We start from the raw sequence: 16,816 nt of genomic DNA on the forward strand, positions 1-16,816 counted from the left end.
ACAATAATTCTAGACTTCTTAATAATACTTAATTCAGTGCCGAATAAAATAAAAAAAATACCCATATCCATTTACCCGAATTAATTTCATTATAAGGTAATCTAATTAATAATTAATTACAAGAAATTTAGCATTTTTCAAATGATTAAATACAAAAATGAATTACTGAAGATTACATCGAAAAAATCATCGAATATTGGCGCACACCAATTAAGCTAAACCTAGTCCCAAAAAACTAATAGACGCAACAAAGCTCGCAAGAAAAAAGAATGAGGCGGCAAGGGGGATGACAACAATTTAAACAAAACAAATAGCATAAATCCCAATAAATCATCGATCGTGGGGTGCTTCTATATATAATTGGCGACGAGTGTGACTCCTCCACTCCTCCATCACCACCACAAAGGTACTCTCTCTTTTCTCAGCTACCGTACGCAACAATTCCGATCATTATATATAATTCCGTAGTGTGGAAAACTTGCTTCGATCCATATATATATATATATATATATATATATATATATATATATATATATATCTTTTTATTTGGTATTTCAGAAAAATTAACTTTGAATATGAGGAAGATGGCGACAGAAGGGATATTAATTTTGATATTTGCATTTAATGTGGCTCTTGGGATTCAAACATGCTGTGGAAAGAAAATCAGTAGAGGAAGCTTTCCAAAGGGTTTTGTTTTTGGGACAGCTTCTTCCGCTTATCAGGTAATCATTTCGTTGCAGACCGAAACAAAAAATTGAAAGAGCATGTATAATATTTTTTTTTAAAAAAAAAACAAGATGGATCGTGTCAAACCGAACTCACCTGAAAGTATCGTGGGTTTGAATTGGGGTCTACGTTTCGACCGGAACCCGAAAATAACAAAACCCAAACCCGCTGTTTTTTGTGTCGGCTCGTATCGAGTTAGCGAATGGATCAGGTTCATTTTTGACACCTCTACTGTTATAGTGTCACAGAGAGCTATGTGCAGTAACTAACATGAGAATATTATGTTTTATTGTATGTGCGAAATCACACATAAATATCTTTTAATTACCTTATTGGATTTTAGGATTGTCGGCTTTTATTGTGTGTTATTCCCAGTTCTCTTAGCAGGTTTTCCAACAAGACAACCCTCTGTCGCCTTTTGTTTTGTATTATATTATCATTGAACAAAAATTAGTTTCCGTTATTATTAATGTTCTCGATTAATTATATTTGGCTTGAATTTCAGTATGAAGGAGCAGTCAAAGAAGATGGAAGGGGTCAAACAATCTGGGACATATACGCTCACACTTTTGGTAACAACAAAAAACAGAAGAATTTATTTAATATATTCTGAAAATTAAGCTATTATTAAAATTATTTTGAAAAAAATTAATGTAAACCATGATAATTGTTTGAAAATTAATTAAATTATTATAAATTTTCGGTGGCAGGAAAAGTTCTTGATTCCAGCAATGCTGATGTAGCTAATGATCAGTATCGCCTCTACCGTGTAAGGGAATTTTTCCCCCTTTAAAAATTTATTAAACCAACAAATTTAACATGGTATTTGAAATTAATTGAGAAAATATTTAATATTCTAACGAGGATTATATTGAAAGAATTACATTTTATGATTTGGTAAATTCAGAAAGATATACAGCTTATGAAAGATATGGGAATGGATGCTTACAGGTTTTCCATTGCTTGGTCCAGGATTTACCCTAGTAAGATTAAATTCCATGCATGCATATAATACATCATCATTGTAGGAATGGGAGGTAAAGAATTTAGCCTTCCTTCTGTGTTTTAGAATGAAAATTTTATTTATATGATTTATATCAAAATATACGACATATCGAAATGTTTTCTTTAATACTTCCATTAACTATCTCGATAATTGGCTCGATTGATGCATGTCATTTAATTATATATTTCGATTATTTTAATTAATGCATGGATTCTTAGTTCGTAAATTGGAAGACATGATTAACTGTTGAATATATATTTACCATGTCATGTGATTTGAAGCTTATTACTAAATTCTTATTACATGTTTTCTTATAAGATGGAACTGGGAGACTAAATGAAGCCGGAGTCCATCATTACAATAATCTCATCAACGCATTACTTGCGAATGGTAGTATATTCCTAATCTTGCTACTATATTATTAGATAAATATATAATAATATAGTTAGGTTAGCTGGACAGTCTTGAAACACTACATAAATACGATCTTACTTAAATAATATAAATCTATACATCTATACATATTATAAAAGTGTGAATCAAGGTCAAAGTTTTTCTATTGTGTATTGTCAACTTTGTCCTTAGTTTGTACATACAAGAAAAATTTAGTGAGGATGTTTTTGTCAAATCAGTTATTATGATAAGGACAAAATTGTCAAACTACATTTATGTTAGATAATGATCAAGTTGCCAAAAAAACTGAAACTTTAAAATTCTTTGATTTTTTTATTTTCTTGTAGATGAATTGAACAAAATTTTTTCACAAAAAATATTAATTTGAAAAGATTGAAATACCAAAATATATTGGTTTTATTTGCTTATAGATGAAGTGAAAAAGATTTTTTTCACAAAAAACTTAATTTGTAGATTTTTTCACAAAAAAGTTAATTTATAGAAGATTAAAATAACAAAATTCTTTTGTTTTATTTTCTTGTAAATAAAGTGAAAATATTTTTTTCACAAAAACTTAATTTGTATAATGATATGATGTTAAATATCTTTTATTTTACGTTCATTAAGATTAATTATTTTAAAATGAAGAATTAAATTAATGAAGCCAAATAATTAAACATTTTGTTTTAACAAGGTTGGTGTCATGAAGAAGGTTCGATATTTAATTACATTTACAAAATGATACAAGAACTATCAGATATAAATATAGATAATCCTAATAAATATTTTATTGATATTTATTTTATCTATATTTCTTAATAAAAAAGAAAGTCAACTAATATTGTTCAAAGTCTTGGTTTATTATGAAAATTTAACGATATAAGATTGAATAATATATTTGTATTAATTTTAACTATATTTTCCTCTTTTTAAAGGCTAGAAACTATAACAATTATTTTATGAGAGATTCTTGCAATTAACGAATGATTATTTTTATAAGAGATATATATTGACAAATCAGTTATAGTTTTTGTAACATTAAAAGATATATCTTTGAATGTAAATTTTTAAAATTATGATAAATAATTTTTTATAAAATTTATTCATTAGCAATACTCACTACTTCTCCATAGATAAAGTCAAAGCTAAGTTATTTGGTTTTTATTTACTTGTAGATGAAGTAAACAAATGTTTTTCACAAAAATATTTGTTTGAATGTGATTTATTTTATTTCGTAGATTTATAATCTTTTGAATGATTTTATATATATATGCAAGAAGTTTATCTTTAATTTGGTGAGGAAGTTTTTGTAAAATCAATTATTATGATGTCAAGATTATCAATCTACGTATGCTAGGCAAGGATCAAGTTGCCAAGAAGATTGAAACTCCAAAATTCTTTGGTTTTTATTTTCTTGTAGATGAATTGAACATATTTTTTTCCGCAAAATATTAATTTGAGAATATTGAAATACAAAAAATCATGGGTTTTATTTGTTTATAGATGAAGCGAAAATAATTTTTTCCCAAAAAAATTAGTTTGTACAATATTGAAATACAAAAATTCTTTTGTTTTATTTGGTTGTAAATATAGGGAATTTTTTCCACAAAAAGCATAATTTGTGTAAGGACATGATATTAAATATCCTCTATTTTGAATTAATTGAGAATAATTAATTTAAAACGACGAATTAAAATAATGAAGCCATATAATTAAATCATGTGGATTGGTGTTATGAAGAAGGTTTGACGGTTAATTACGTTTTACAAAAATGATACAAAGCATTATTGGATATAGAAGAAAGATGACCTTATAAATATTTCATGAGTATTTATTCTATCTATTTTTTTTTATAAAAAAATCCAACTAATATTTTTCAAAGCTTTAGTTTATTATTAAAATTTAACAATATTTGATTGAATACAGACAATTTTACTAACTTTAACTATTTTTCGTCTTTGTAAAGATCAGATCCTATAACAATTACTTATTTGATGATCTTGCAATTGACGAAGATGTATTTTTATAAAGGATGGATATAAGTAAATCAATTATAGATTCATATAATCTGAAAATGACATATCTTTGAAGGTAAATTTTTAAAATTTTTATGAATAAATCTTTACAAAAATTATTCATTATTGCTCAATATTTCTCCTTATGAGTTAAGATTGATAATAAGAAAGGTCAAATTTATTTGTTTTTATTTGCTTGTAGATGAAGTGAACATATATTTTTCACAAAATATTAAATTGAATATGAATTGTTTTATTTTGTAAATCTATAATCTTTTGAATGAGTTATATATGCAAGAAGTTTCTCAGAAAAGAATGAATATATTCAAATTTAATACTTCCAATAATATAGTATAAAATATAAAAAAAATATGTTATCGTAATTTTGTATTTTTGTATTTAAATAACATATTGCATAAATATGTTATATCATTAAGAGTTGAACACTTTTTGATAAATATAATAAAATGTTAATTAAATCATATTTTGTCAGTTGTCTAGAAGATAGAATAACCAAAATTCATTGATTTTATTGCTTTTAGATTAAGTTAAAATATTTACAAAAAATAAATATAATTTGGAGAATACTGAAATAACAAAATTCTTTGGTTTTATTTGCTTGATGAAACAAACTTTTTTTTCTACAAAACACTTAATTGTGTGGAGATTTGTAGAGGCATCATATAGAGAAGAATATACATTTTTTCTCATAAGATTTGCTAATGAAAATGGCGAGAATATTGTTTTTCACAGAGAAGAAAAAAATGATGACAAAAAAATAGTGAAGCAATATAAATTGAAAATATAAAAGAAGAAAACATTTGACGCAATAATTTAATTTAAGGTTTAGAATATATTATCTATATTATATTTTTATTTTTCATAAATTAATAACACGTGGTAAAATAAGTGGTCAACGTTATGTATTATACTTTTTTCTTCTCTCAAATTTAATTTTAATAACTATTGTGATATCAATTTTATATTATATTTTCTCCAATGTCTAATTTATACAAAATTATAATATTTATTACTAATATGTTTTTCAACAATTATTAATTTATTTAGATTGCGCTTGGATAAATTGATTTCAAATTTATGGATTAGAATTATAATTTTATTGTTAACAATGAAACAATATATGAAATTTTGAATCTACACATTACTTATTTACATATTATAATTTATATAAAGTAGAATAAATTTCAAATAACATTATTTTTGGGTGGACTTGAAAAATATCATAACTAACATGAATACTACTATATAAAAATGAAATGAGTGGATTTGAAGTTTATGATGTTATTTTTCTAAATAACAAAAATACATTTGAATGTATTGAAATCCATGGATTTGAAATCCTTCCATTCAAGAATAACCTTAGATTTATAACACATAAAATTTTTAAACAATAATACATGTAGTACAAATTATATTACATTGAATTTCCTACGGATAATGGTAAAGGTACAACTAATATATCGTACTGCGATATTTATAACAATTATATCGTGAGATTTTCTTATTATCTAATGAGATTTTATATTTAATTTATCATGAGGTTTTGATAAATGAAATTTCTGTATTGATTTTTTTGAATTGTAAGAATTATTGTACAAATTTGGTTGCACATGTAGCATTACTCATTTTCTATCGACTAATATAACATGAAATCATTAATATATAATTTTTTTTAAATTAATCTCTTCTGATCTCATTTCTTTAACAACAATTATTGATAATAGAAATGTATTTTCACGTGCGTCGCACGTGTCTTTACCTAGTGTTTTTAAAAATGTGATTGAGCGTTCGAGCTTTTGATCATTATTAACTTTTAATTTTCTACTATTTTCGTCTAATTATTGCTTTGACAGCTTGACAAGTTAGCATTTTCTAAAGTAACTCATCATTTTCTGGTATCATGTCAATATTTTCTAAAGTCACGTCATTATTTTTCGGTGTCACATCATAAATTTGACCAAAATAGCTGAAAATCTAAAATCAATATGCCAAAACCAAATTTTTGATCAAAATTCAAAATTGTACAAGCTAGCTAAAAAAATAAACTATTTTCCGGTTTAAATATACAAAATAATATCTCTCAACTAAATATCTGTACCCGTGTGTCTGCAGGAATCGAATCCTATGTGACACTTTACCATTGGGATCTTCCTCAAACTCTAGAGGACAGATACACAGGATGGCTGAGCCCACAAAGCATGTAAATGATTATTTTTCTTCTTCTCCCAACAATGAAATTCAAATAAATTCGGGAAAATGAAACTTCATCTTGTCACCCTTTTCACCAGAAAAGACTTTGCAATCTATGCCGAAACATGCTTTAAAGAATTCGGCGACAGGGTAAAGCACTGGATCACGTTCAATGAGCCTCATACATTTGCCGTACAAGGCTACGACGTGGGGCTTCAGGCTCCCAGCCGTTGCTCCATCCTTTTACGATCATTTTGCAGGGCTGGAAACTCAGCAACCGAGCCTTATATAGTCGGTCACAACGTGCTTCTTTCACACGCTACTGTGGTACAAATTTATAAGAACAAATACCGGGTAAATTAAAATACATATCGTACATATAAGGTTCTGATCTCAAAAAGAGAACAAACTTAATATAATATTGTGTTATGGTGTGTGATCTTATTTGTCCCAGCCAAAACAACGTGGATCAATCGGGATAACTTTGGATTCTTTCTGGTATGAACCAGCAACAAACTCATTAGAGGATGTTGAAGCAACACAAAGAGCGCTGGACTTTCACTTGGGATGGTAAAAGACTAAGATTTTTTTCTTTTTTAGTACAGCTGGATATACAGATTGAGAAAATGTTCTGCAGACTATTGCTTGGAACTACGTACAGTTACTGATCGTAGGATGTCTTCCAATCGGTCGATTTTAGGTTTATCGAACCAATAATCAAAGGAGATTATCCACAATCAATGAGAGCGAGAGTAGGAAGCCGCCTGCCAAAGTTTTCTGAAGCCGAATCCAATCTGTTAAAGGGTTCATTTGATTTCATCGGCATCAATCACTATACCACTTGGTATGCCAACATAAACACCACAAATTTAATCGGGGTTCTGCTGAACGATTCCCTTGCGGACTCTGGTGCTCTCACATTACGTACGTACGTTATAACAAGTGTGCTCGAATACGGCCTCAATGGGGTTGTTTTGTTTGTTAACTTTCTTGTGTCCTTAAATTTCTTTCTTGCAGCATTTAAAGATGGAAGACCTATAGCTGACAGGGTATGTATGTGCAAAACCAAATTTATACACGCTACTTTTACTGTGTGAAGATCTTTAAACGTTTAAGTTTGACGTACGGCAGGCACATTCTATATGGTTGTACATTGTGCCACACGGGATCAGAAGTTTGATGAATTACATCAGACAAAAATATAGGAACCCTCTTGTTATCATTACTGAGAATGGTAATAATAGTTGAGAAACAAATCGTTTTCTTCTCATACTTATAAGCAAAACAAGATTCATAGATGAAATATTTTTTATGTTTTTTAGCAGTGATGGATGACGGAAACAGCCCATTCGTGTCCATTAAATATGCGCTCAAAGATGAGAAGCGAATAAAGTATCATAACGACTATTTAACAAACTTGCTAGCAGCTATCAGGTAATTAAGAAGATTATTTGTGAAAACCATTTTTGTTTAATCCTTTTCCGGTTGCTTCTTTCTACAGATATATATGTGTGTATGCGCGGTCGCATCGATATTTGAAATTATGCACTGTATACAGGGAAGATGGTTGCAACGCGAGAGGCTACTTCGTGTGGTCCTTGTTGGATAACTGGGAATGGGGAGCTGGATTTAGTTCAAGGTTTGGTTTGTACTACGTGGATTACCACGACAAGCAGCTCAAAAGATACGCAAAGGATTCTGTCAAATGGTTCAAGAATTTGTTGGCTTCCTAGAAATAACTAGTATAAACAAAAAACGAAACAAAGCATGGCTAGCTTTACATCACTACATGCAACATATATATAAGGTGCACGTGGGATATTTCATTTTGTATATATAATTATAAGCTTGCTGATGATGTTAAAGGTATTTCAACTAGCTAATCATGTAGTTTGAAGGTTTTCTATTTTTACTTTCAACAGCAAAAAAGTAAATTACTCAAAAATTTTAACGTTTTGTTCTCATTTGACTTTTCTTCTAAATTCAAAAACGAGTACTAGCAAAACGATGGAGATGAAAAAAAATGTTTTCATGTAAAAAATTCATATTTGATTGCTCGCTCATACTTGAAAGTCAATTGTTTTTTTAATTTAAAAAAAGTCTATTAATTGGTTTTTACTTTTTAGTATATATACTATCTAATCAGTATGTACAAGCAATATTGGGTGTACATAAAGTATCATATTTTTAATATTTCTAATTTGAAATTTTTAATTTAATATTCAATAGATAATATAATTGCTTAAAATAAATCAAGGGAGATAATAGTGGAATAAATTTCTTTGAATTGTGGATAATATTGAATTAAGAGATAAAAAATTAAGAAAGAAAGAAATAAGTTACAAATAAATTATGTAAAATTATAGATAAATAAATAAAAATAATTTAGTAATATAATTTTTTGTTAAACTATTTTTTGGTAATTTAATGCTTTTTAATTAGAAGTGAAAGCTTATGAGAAAATTAAATTGCTTTAAAAAAAATTAAATAAATTCAAGTGTCTCATCCGGACTACAGTCCGTATCCCATAAACTACACGTGCGATTTAAAAACGGGTCATCTTAGTCGGATCCTCTCCATCTACAAAACGACGCCGACCGCGTTTTACTCTTCCCAAATCGCTCTCGATTCCATCCAATCTAGCCGTCGTCGACTAAAATTTCTAACAATTTGTTCCTAAAATTTGAATCCGGTAATCTTTTAATTCAATCCAGTTCAGTATCTTTCAATTGAATCCTCTTTCAGCTCAAGCCGTTGATTCTGCGAATTCTAGGTTTTTGGATTTCAATTCTTCGATCCGTAAGATTTATCCCCGAAATCAATTAGTTAATTGGATTTTTTTTTTTTCATTTCTAATCTCTATTCTAGGGGTATCCCTTGCTACCATATTCAAAAGTTTCAGCTTTATTCGGATACCTTTTACCATCTAGGGTTTGCGTATTCAATTTGTTTTACTGATATTATAGCTAATTCTGTTCGTAAATTGATTTAGGGTTCTCATCTGACTGTCTCTGAATTGCATTTTGATATCCTTTTTTGCTGTTTTCGGCGTCGAATTTTTTAATCTAGAGTTAGGGTTTTTAGTGAAATTGGGGCTGCTGCTGCTGCTTTTTTTTTTATTTTGAAATTGAAATTGGGGCTAGTTCTAAGATCTGTTTCTTTCTGCTATAAATTGATTGGAAGTCTTGTTAATCTGTTGGTAATATTTATTCTAAATAATTGGGTTTATTATTATGTTTGTAATTAATCTAAAAACTTTATTCATTATTTATTTAAATATTAATTATTTTAATTCTTCTTGTTATTAGCATGGTTGTCCTTGTTTGCATGCTATAAACACTGGCTGTCCTATCTGGGATTTAACTGATTAATTTTATTGTTATTTTTTCTGCTTGTTAGTGACCGATCTTTATGCCTCATTATTACTTTGAAATAAAATCATGGAGCATTCCCTTGTGCATCTTTTTTTTTTTGTTTTTTGTTTTTGTTTTTGTTTTTTTTTTTTGGCATGGGAGCTATTGCACACTTGATATAATGTGTGAAATCAAATGTTGTTGAATCATGATTAAAAGAATTTTTTTAACTGTTATCTAATGCTAAGAAAATAAAGCACGTTTGTATACACAATGAGTCGCTACCTTGTGTTTTTTAATTGGCAGCAAGGCTTGAAATTATAAAATTGCTGTAGCCAAATATGGCTGGTTGAGTCATTCTGTCTTTACTGTACGATATAACATAAAGGAGAATAATTGTTTGGTGGTTGGTGCTCCGAATTCAAATTCATGGTGGGAGGTTTTGGACATATCTTGGATCTCTGTCGGATTGTGGCTTGTTTTTCTTATTTCTTGCTCTTATAGGTCATTTGCACTCGCAATTTATGAAATTTTCCTTGATCTTTTCTACCTTTGCATTTTCTTACAAAATTACTGATTTCATCATCGTTTAACAAGGACTATTTGTCTATGTCTAGAGTTGTTTATCCTTTTGGCTTTCTTTTCAGAGGATGGGAATGAAACGTCCTTTTGAAGAAGAATTTCCGGAGCTTTCTCTGAAGCAACATAAACAATTCGATCAGGAAAATAAAATAATTCTTTGTGAAGAGGATTTTCCCTCTGCTTTTATTTCTCCGAACACTGATTCTTTCGGTAAATTCTGCTTCTTGATGTTGTTTTTTTATTAGTATTTTGTTATCCGGAGCTTATTAGGCTACGGTTCTCTATAGAGGAGCTTTTTAAGAATATGCTCCTCTTAATTTGTACTAGAAAAAGGCTGTGGTTTTCTGCTTTATGAGCATAAAATCTGATCTGCACTAGTTTTTGATTTCATCTTTTCTCTTACTACATCTGAACAATCTTTATTTATCTTCTCATCATATTTTTACTGCGTGTCAGGTGAACCTGACAGCGGCTATTATAAGTTACAACATGATAGGAGGCTCTACGGCAGCCACACTGATACTGCACCTGTGGATGACAAGGAATTAGAGACAAGTGCTCCCTTATCATGGGTCACCAGCAGCAGTAGCGAGGAAGATACAGGGCTGGAGGATGCCACGTTCGGGTCTCATTTTCAACCATATTTTGACTTCAGCATACCTTTCCAGTTCCCAGAACAGTTGGAGAATTCATACTTTTCGTTGTTCAATTGTTCTCCTAGAAAAGAAATTCCCATTGGACCAGATCGTCAAGCTGAAGGTCTTCCTTGGGGTGTGAATGTTACTGATTCATTACATTACTTCAATTCTCGCAACCGTACGCAGCAAAAACCAACTGGAACTTGTACTGTGCCAATTCCCGATGATTCAAATTTTGAATCATCACTATTCAGTTCTGTTAGTAAAGAAGTTCCTGTTGGACCAGATCATCAAGCTGAAGTTCTGCCATGGGACAGGAACCTTCCTAAAGATTGTTTGGGTTCTGATGTCAGGCAGCAAAGGCTTATGGGAACTTGTGTTACTCCAATGCCTGATGATTCAACCGTAAACGGAGCTAAAGTTGGACAAGGCAGAACAGATTGTTGCTGCCCAGATGTGGGATCCATGAGATGTGTGCGTCAACATGTGAAGGGAGCGAGAGAAACATTTAGAGAGGTCATTGGTGAAGAGAGTTTCTCAGAGCTGGGTTTTTATGACATGGGTGAGGAAGTGGCATGCAGGTGGAATGCAAATGATGAACACCTTTTCCATGAGATCGTATTCTCTGATCCCAGTTCACGTGGTAGAAATTTTTGGAAACACCTCAGTGCAGCTTTCCCAACGCGAACGAAGAATGAAATAGTAAGTTATTATTTCAATGTCTTCATGCTCCGGAAGCGGGCTACACAAAACCGGTCTTTGTTGCTGGAGATAGATAGTGATGACGATGAGTGGAAAGATGCTCATGGAGGAGATTTGTGTGAGAACCGATCGCATTTGATGGATTCAGATATGGACGATGAAGATGACTTCGATGATGATGATGATGACCATGCTGCTGACGATGAACAAGTTGGAGCCTGTGGAGAATTATGTGAAGTTGGAGGGGCGCGTGATGACTCCATAAATGAGTCGTTTGGTAGTCAAGAGCCGTGGGCAAAGCACGTCGTCTGAGTCTGAAAATGTCTGTGCAGAAGATAGCTTAATTCAATGCGATGGAACTTCGAATGGCAATGGCCATGTAGATAAATAAGAGTTTCTGGGATTTGATAGCGGAAGCCGTCAACGTAGATTTTTTATTTCTTTTAAATTTTTATTTCGTGGGTGGATCAAATTTGGTTCGCCAAATCTTCTCGGCTCGAGAAAAAGAAAACATCACTTGCTTCTTTGGAGACTCTTAGAATTCCCCCGCATTATAAATAAAAACGAAAAAATAAATCGTATCAAGTTTCGTTTGTAATAATTTATTAAAATGTATTAATGATTTTTCTGCTAAAAAAAGAAAATTAATTAACCGTCTGCCTCGCCTCTTAATTCAATAAAAAAACTCAACATAATAATATATCTGACTAAATTTAACAATCTATGATATAGCTATCATCTCGCGTATTCTCAAATTTTGAAAAATGAGTTGATAATAAGTAAAGTTGCACAAATCTCAAACATGCAAATATGATCCGTTATCGCTTGATTAACGTTTATAACCAAATACTTGATGTTCCTTGGGATAAAATAATTTGCTAGAATTTTATTCTACAATCGTAAATGGAGAGAATATTTGTTTGATTAATCATTCATTCGTTTGCAATTGTACTACTTCAATAAATTTGTTTGGTTCGGTATTCATTTTTTTTTTTTAATTTCTACATTAAACATCAAATTTTGGAGAGGATGAGGTCCTACTCCTTCCTACCTTCTCTTCTTGGCTTCAAATTCCGTCAAGGTTGAATCCCAAAAGAGAATGTCCAGTCCTGAAAATCTTGAATCACAGAGAATATCGTGTAAGAAGATGAAGAGTACCTTACGAGAAGCTGAATCAGCAAATTATCCTCGGCATATAAATAAATATGAATGTTTGAACTGCAAAAAGACCTTTAACTCTTACGTCTTACCATGCTCTCGGAGGGCACATACCCTGCCTTAAGAGAAGTAATGAATCCGTATATGAAAGAAATGTGAACCCAGATTATTCTACTCATTTCAGAAAAAACGTAACGTTCCATCTGAATATGCCGAGAGTATTGTCAATTCTAAGAAAAAAACAAAGGGCATGTTTGTCCATTCTGCAGGAGAGTTTTCAAGAATGGTCAGGCTTTAGGTGGACACAAGAGGACCCATTTTATCGGTGGTCGCATGGAAAATGTCGATCAAAGTCCTGTAACGAAGCCTAAGCTACCCGATCTTAATTTTCCAGCTCCCGAAGAGAGTGAGGAGGATAGTCATTGCCAGTTCTTTTCTAGACAAGTTCAAAATAAGTTTTGGGACGATTTTCATGTGTAAAGACGTACATTGCTGGTTTTTTCAAAGATTCAGGCTAATGCGCTTTGAAATATTGGTAAACAGCAAGACTTCAGACTCAGTAAGTTCTAATTCCATCCCATTTTTTTCACGTGTCGTGATTGCGTTCCGTGTAGATTCTAAATTCCCTTTATCTTCATTGTGAAGTTATGATATCATACCCGAGAAGTTTTATTAGCAATAGTTATTATATAGAATTGGAAGTGGGATATTCTCCAGTTCTGTTATGTGTAGAGACTGTTCATATAACACACACACACACATTAAGACTTCAAGCAATCGTTTGGTCCCTTATGAGACACTAATAAAGGGCATGTATGTAGACTTGTCAAATTCCTTTCTGGATGACAGCAACCCCAGCCCGGAATTGGTCGGTTGTAGTGGTAGGCCAGCAGCCCAGGCCTGCTTAGGCTCGGAATCTGCCGTTGACCTGACTCCCATGTCCTTCACGTATAGTCACCAGCAAGCCTGACCCAGTCCTACTCCATGGACATATCTACATATGGTTCCCGGCCCAAACGCATATATTATATATATAAGATAAGAAATATTTATTATATCGAATAAATATTTTTATAAATGATATTTTGTTTTTATATAATATGTTTTAATAGTGTTGTGTTTAAATATTTTTTTATAGTTTTCAAATGACGTATTAAAATAAAATATTATGAATTCTATTTTTATTAGGGTACGATTCACATGTTTCATCATCATCATAATTCATGTCCGCCAGTTGCGAGGTTATCTACATTGATATTGGTTATCCAAACTAAGCAATTTTCACACACAGCAACTCTTACGTTAAGATATAAGATATCATCTTTAACCACTTTTTATCCAAGTTTTCAATAGTCCACCTCTTATTCTACTTTTTTCTTTAACATGACAATCTATATTATGTCAAATTGAGGTCGTGTTTGGTCTCCTCTTCATATGAACAAACTACTTTAGACGTTTTTTCATAATCTTATCATCTATGGGGGCTACACCTAAATAGCTTGTAATCCTTTAATTCATAATTTTATATTTGCATGTTTTGTCACGCATACATCTTAACATGCACATCTTGTTATCACCATCTTATACATATGAAGTCTTGTAGTTGTCCAACACTTCGAGTCATAAAGCATAGTTGATCGAACAATAGTTTATAACATTTTTTTTCAATCTCGCACGCATTCTTCTATCTCATAAGACTTCTGATATCATTTTCCATTTCATTCACCCTACTTTGATCTTATGGTTTATATCATCTCTAATGTCCTAAGTGTTTTACCCATTCGTCTAGATTCATGACGAAAGTTACAAGCTAAATATTTCATTTTTGAGCGACTAATTATAAAACATTTACTCTCAAAAGCTTATGTCATCTATATAATTTTTTATTTACACTTTATTTAGTTTTGTTTCAGGAAAATATCATTTGCAAACGACATACACCAAGGTACCTCATCCTGAATATGTCCCGTCAACTCATCAATAACCAAAGCAAAGAGGTAAGGGCTTAAAGTCGATCCTTGATGAGGTCAAACGGCTACATGAAATTCACATGACATCTCTCTAACAGACTTAACGCTAGTTACGACACCTTTACATCTTTGATGATCTCGATGTAGCATTGAAGCATATGTTTTCTTCTAAGTATTGACCTAATTAATTCACATGCTCTTTATCATAGGCATTCTTTAAGTCAATAAATACTATATCCAAGCTCTCCTGTTGTTCTTTATATTTCTCTATAATTTGTCTAATAAAGAAAATAGCTTTCATTGTAGGCCTATCTGATAAGAAACCAAATTGGTTATCTGATACAGTAGCGATACTCTTAAGTCTCTGTCTATCACTCCTTTTCATAGCTTCATTGTATAACTCATAAGTTTAATCTCTCTGTAGTATGAATAGTAATGTATATATCCTTTATTTATTCTTACAAATTGATACTCAAATACTATGTTTCTAAGATTCTGACATTTTTATAGTATCTAGAATCTTATTAAAGAGCTAGTCAGCAATTGGATCTCATCTTCGCCTAAACACTTCCATACCTCAATTGATCTCATCCAGTCCAACTGCTTTCTCCGGTTTCATCCTCTTCAGTGCCTCTATTACTTCTTTAGCATTAGCTCAAAGATGGAACACTAGATGCCTTACTTCATGCATCTCATGTCTACCCACGCTTAACAACTCCGAACTTTTTCCATCGAGTAAGTTCTCAAAATAATCACTCCACCTATCTAACATAATTTTATCGTGTCTTAAAACTATAATATCCTCGTGCTTGATATGGTATGTATAAATTAAATACAAAAAAGATAACTGCATAAATTAAATACAAAAAGGATAACTGATTATGGGCGGTAATTATTGATTACAAACTTTCAGATTTAATACTTTATATTATTTATGATCAAGAAAAAGGTAATATATTTATGATATATCATCTTCTTAAATAATTTAAAATGGCTAGATGTCAACTATCATACAAATACACACAACCATTTTACACAAACAAAACATCGTCAATCATGAAGAATCCTCTTGTGTTTATGCTCTTTCTTCTCTTCATAATTATCATCGTCTCCTCCATCCAGTCCCATTCCAAAATGAACCACCACAACCTTCTGCATGCAGGGCGGCGCGACCATTTTTGCCACCGCCTCTCTGCCCAACCTCCGCCATCCATATGCTACCGCCTACATAGAATATGCTTCTGTCCACGACAGCCGCCAGATGACGTTGCCCCAAGGTTTGGTGTTGAGAAAAGATTAGTCCCTTCTGGCCCCAATCCTCTTCACAACTGAACTGCAGCTCTAACCGTCATCAATCACGATCGTGCCCTTTCCATTTCTTTCAGTTTTAGAAGGAAAAGAAAAGAAAATCAGTGCCCTTTTTTTCTCGACCTCTTCTTGTGACTCGTAATGGGGATTGTGGACTTTGTTTCTGAGATCATATTGTCTCAGAATTCACAAAGTTTCATATCGGTGGTGTTTGGGCTTCTTTCTTTCTTTTTGTTCTTTTTTATTGCACGGTCATTTGAAATTGCTGTTCCAGGCCTGTTTTGCGCGCTTGCATTCTTTGAGTAATTCGAAGAAAAAGCAAACTAGCAGGTGGGAGCAGGTAGCTCGGAAGATCAAAATATAGACTGGAAACTGTCGGATCTATCTAATGTAAATTTCTTTACCTTTTTCTTTTTATCTCTGACTTACGTATATGAATCAAGGAATGGCCATGAACCTCAGTTGAGGTGATAGTGTCTGCGATTACATCCATTATACTTGTTTACGTACACAAATCCTCGCTGAAACGAAAAGAAAAGAATTATAAAGAATATTTTTGTATATATATTAAAAAAAAGGGAAGGTATGCGTATTGTCATCAACAAATAAACGGAGTACTTTATTTAATTAATGAATGCATATTAGGAATATCTATCTTTGATATGAAATTTTGATTATATATATAAATTATAGATTATATAAGTTGATTTTTTCAGACTCAGTACCAACGTAACAGTACCACTTGTAACAAAGC

At 31.4% G+C, this 16,816-nt stretch overlaps 2 protein-coding genes across 5 annotated transcripts; both read left to right on the plus strand.

Annotated features, from left to right (window-relative positions):
* Positions 1-536: 536 nt before the first annotated feature.
* LOC142520686 (beta-glucosidase 40-like) lies at positions 537-8,199 on the plus strand. Of its 3 annotated transcripts, none has more exons than XM_075623788.1 (13): positions 537-722; positions 1,232-1,298; positions 1,437-1,495; positions 1,634-1,709; positions 2,051-2,122; positions 6,274-6,361; positions 6,450-6,705; positions 6,806-6,921; positions 7,052-7,275; positions 7,369-7,400; positions 7,483-7,585; positions 7,674-7,785; positions 7,910-8,199. In XM_075623788.1, exons 1-13 carry the CDS (start codon positions 576-578, stop codon positions 8,082-8,084), a joined length of 1,527 nt encoding a protein of 508 aa, XP_075479903.1. In that variant the 5' UTR covers positions 537-575; the 3' UTR covers positions 8,085-8,199. The 3 variants fall into 3 exon arrangements, with proteins under 3 accessions (XP_075479903.1, XP_075479911.1, XP_075479896.1); XM_075623796.1 differs by having other exon boundaries at positions 7,677-7,785; XM_075623781.1 differs by having other exon boundaries at positions 7,052-7,400; positions 7,677-7,785.
* Positions 8,200-8,905: 706 nt separating this feature from the next.
* On the plus strand, positions 8,906-12,278 carry LOC142556265 (uncharacterized). 2 transcript variants are annotated; one of them, XM_075667680.1, is made up of 3 exons: positions 8,906-9,043; positions 10,352-10,496; positions 10,743-12,278. In XM_075667680.1, exons 2-3 carry the CDS (start codon positions 10,355-10,357, stop codon positions 11,936-11,938), a joined length of 1,338 nt encoding a protein of 445 aa, XP_075523795.1. In that variant the 5' UTR covers positions 8,906-9,043; positions 10,352-10,354; the 3' UTR covers positions 11,939-12,278. The 2 variants fall into 2 exon arrangements, with proteins under 2 accessions (XP_075523795.1, XP_075523787.1); XM_075667672.1 differs by having other exon boundaries at positions 8,914-9,150.
* The last annotated feature ends 4,538 nt before the right edge of the window (positions 12,279-16,816 follow it).

This window comes from Primulina tabacum, chromosome 1 (assembly GCF_025594145.1).
Source record: "Primulina tabacum isolate GXHZ01 chromosome 1, ASM2559414v2, whole genome shotgun sequence".
Lineage (NCBI taxonomy): Eukaryota > Viridiplantae > Streptophyta > Magnoliopsida > Lamiales > Gesneriaceae > Primulina > Primulina tabacum.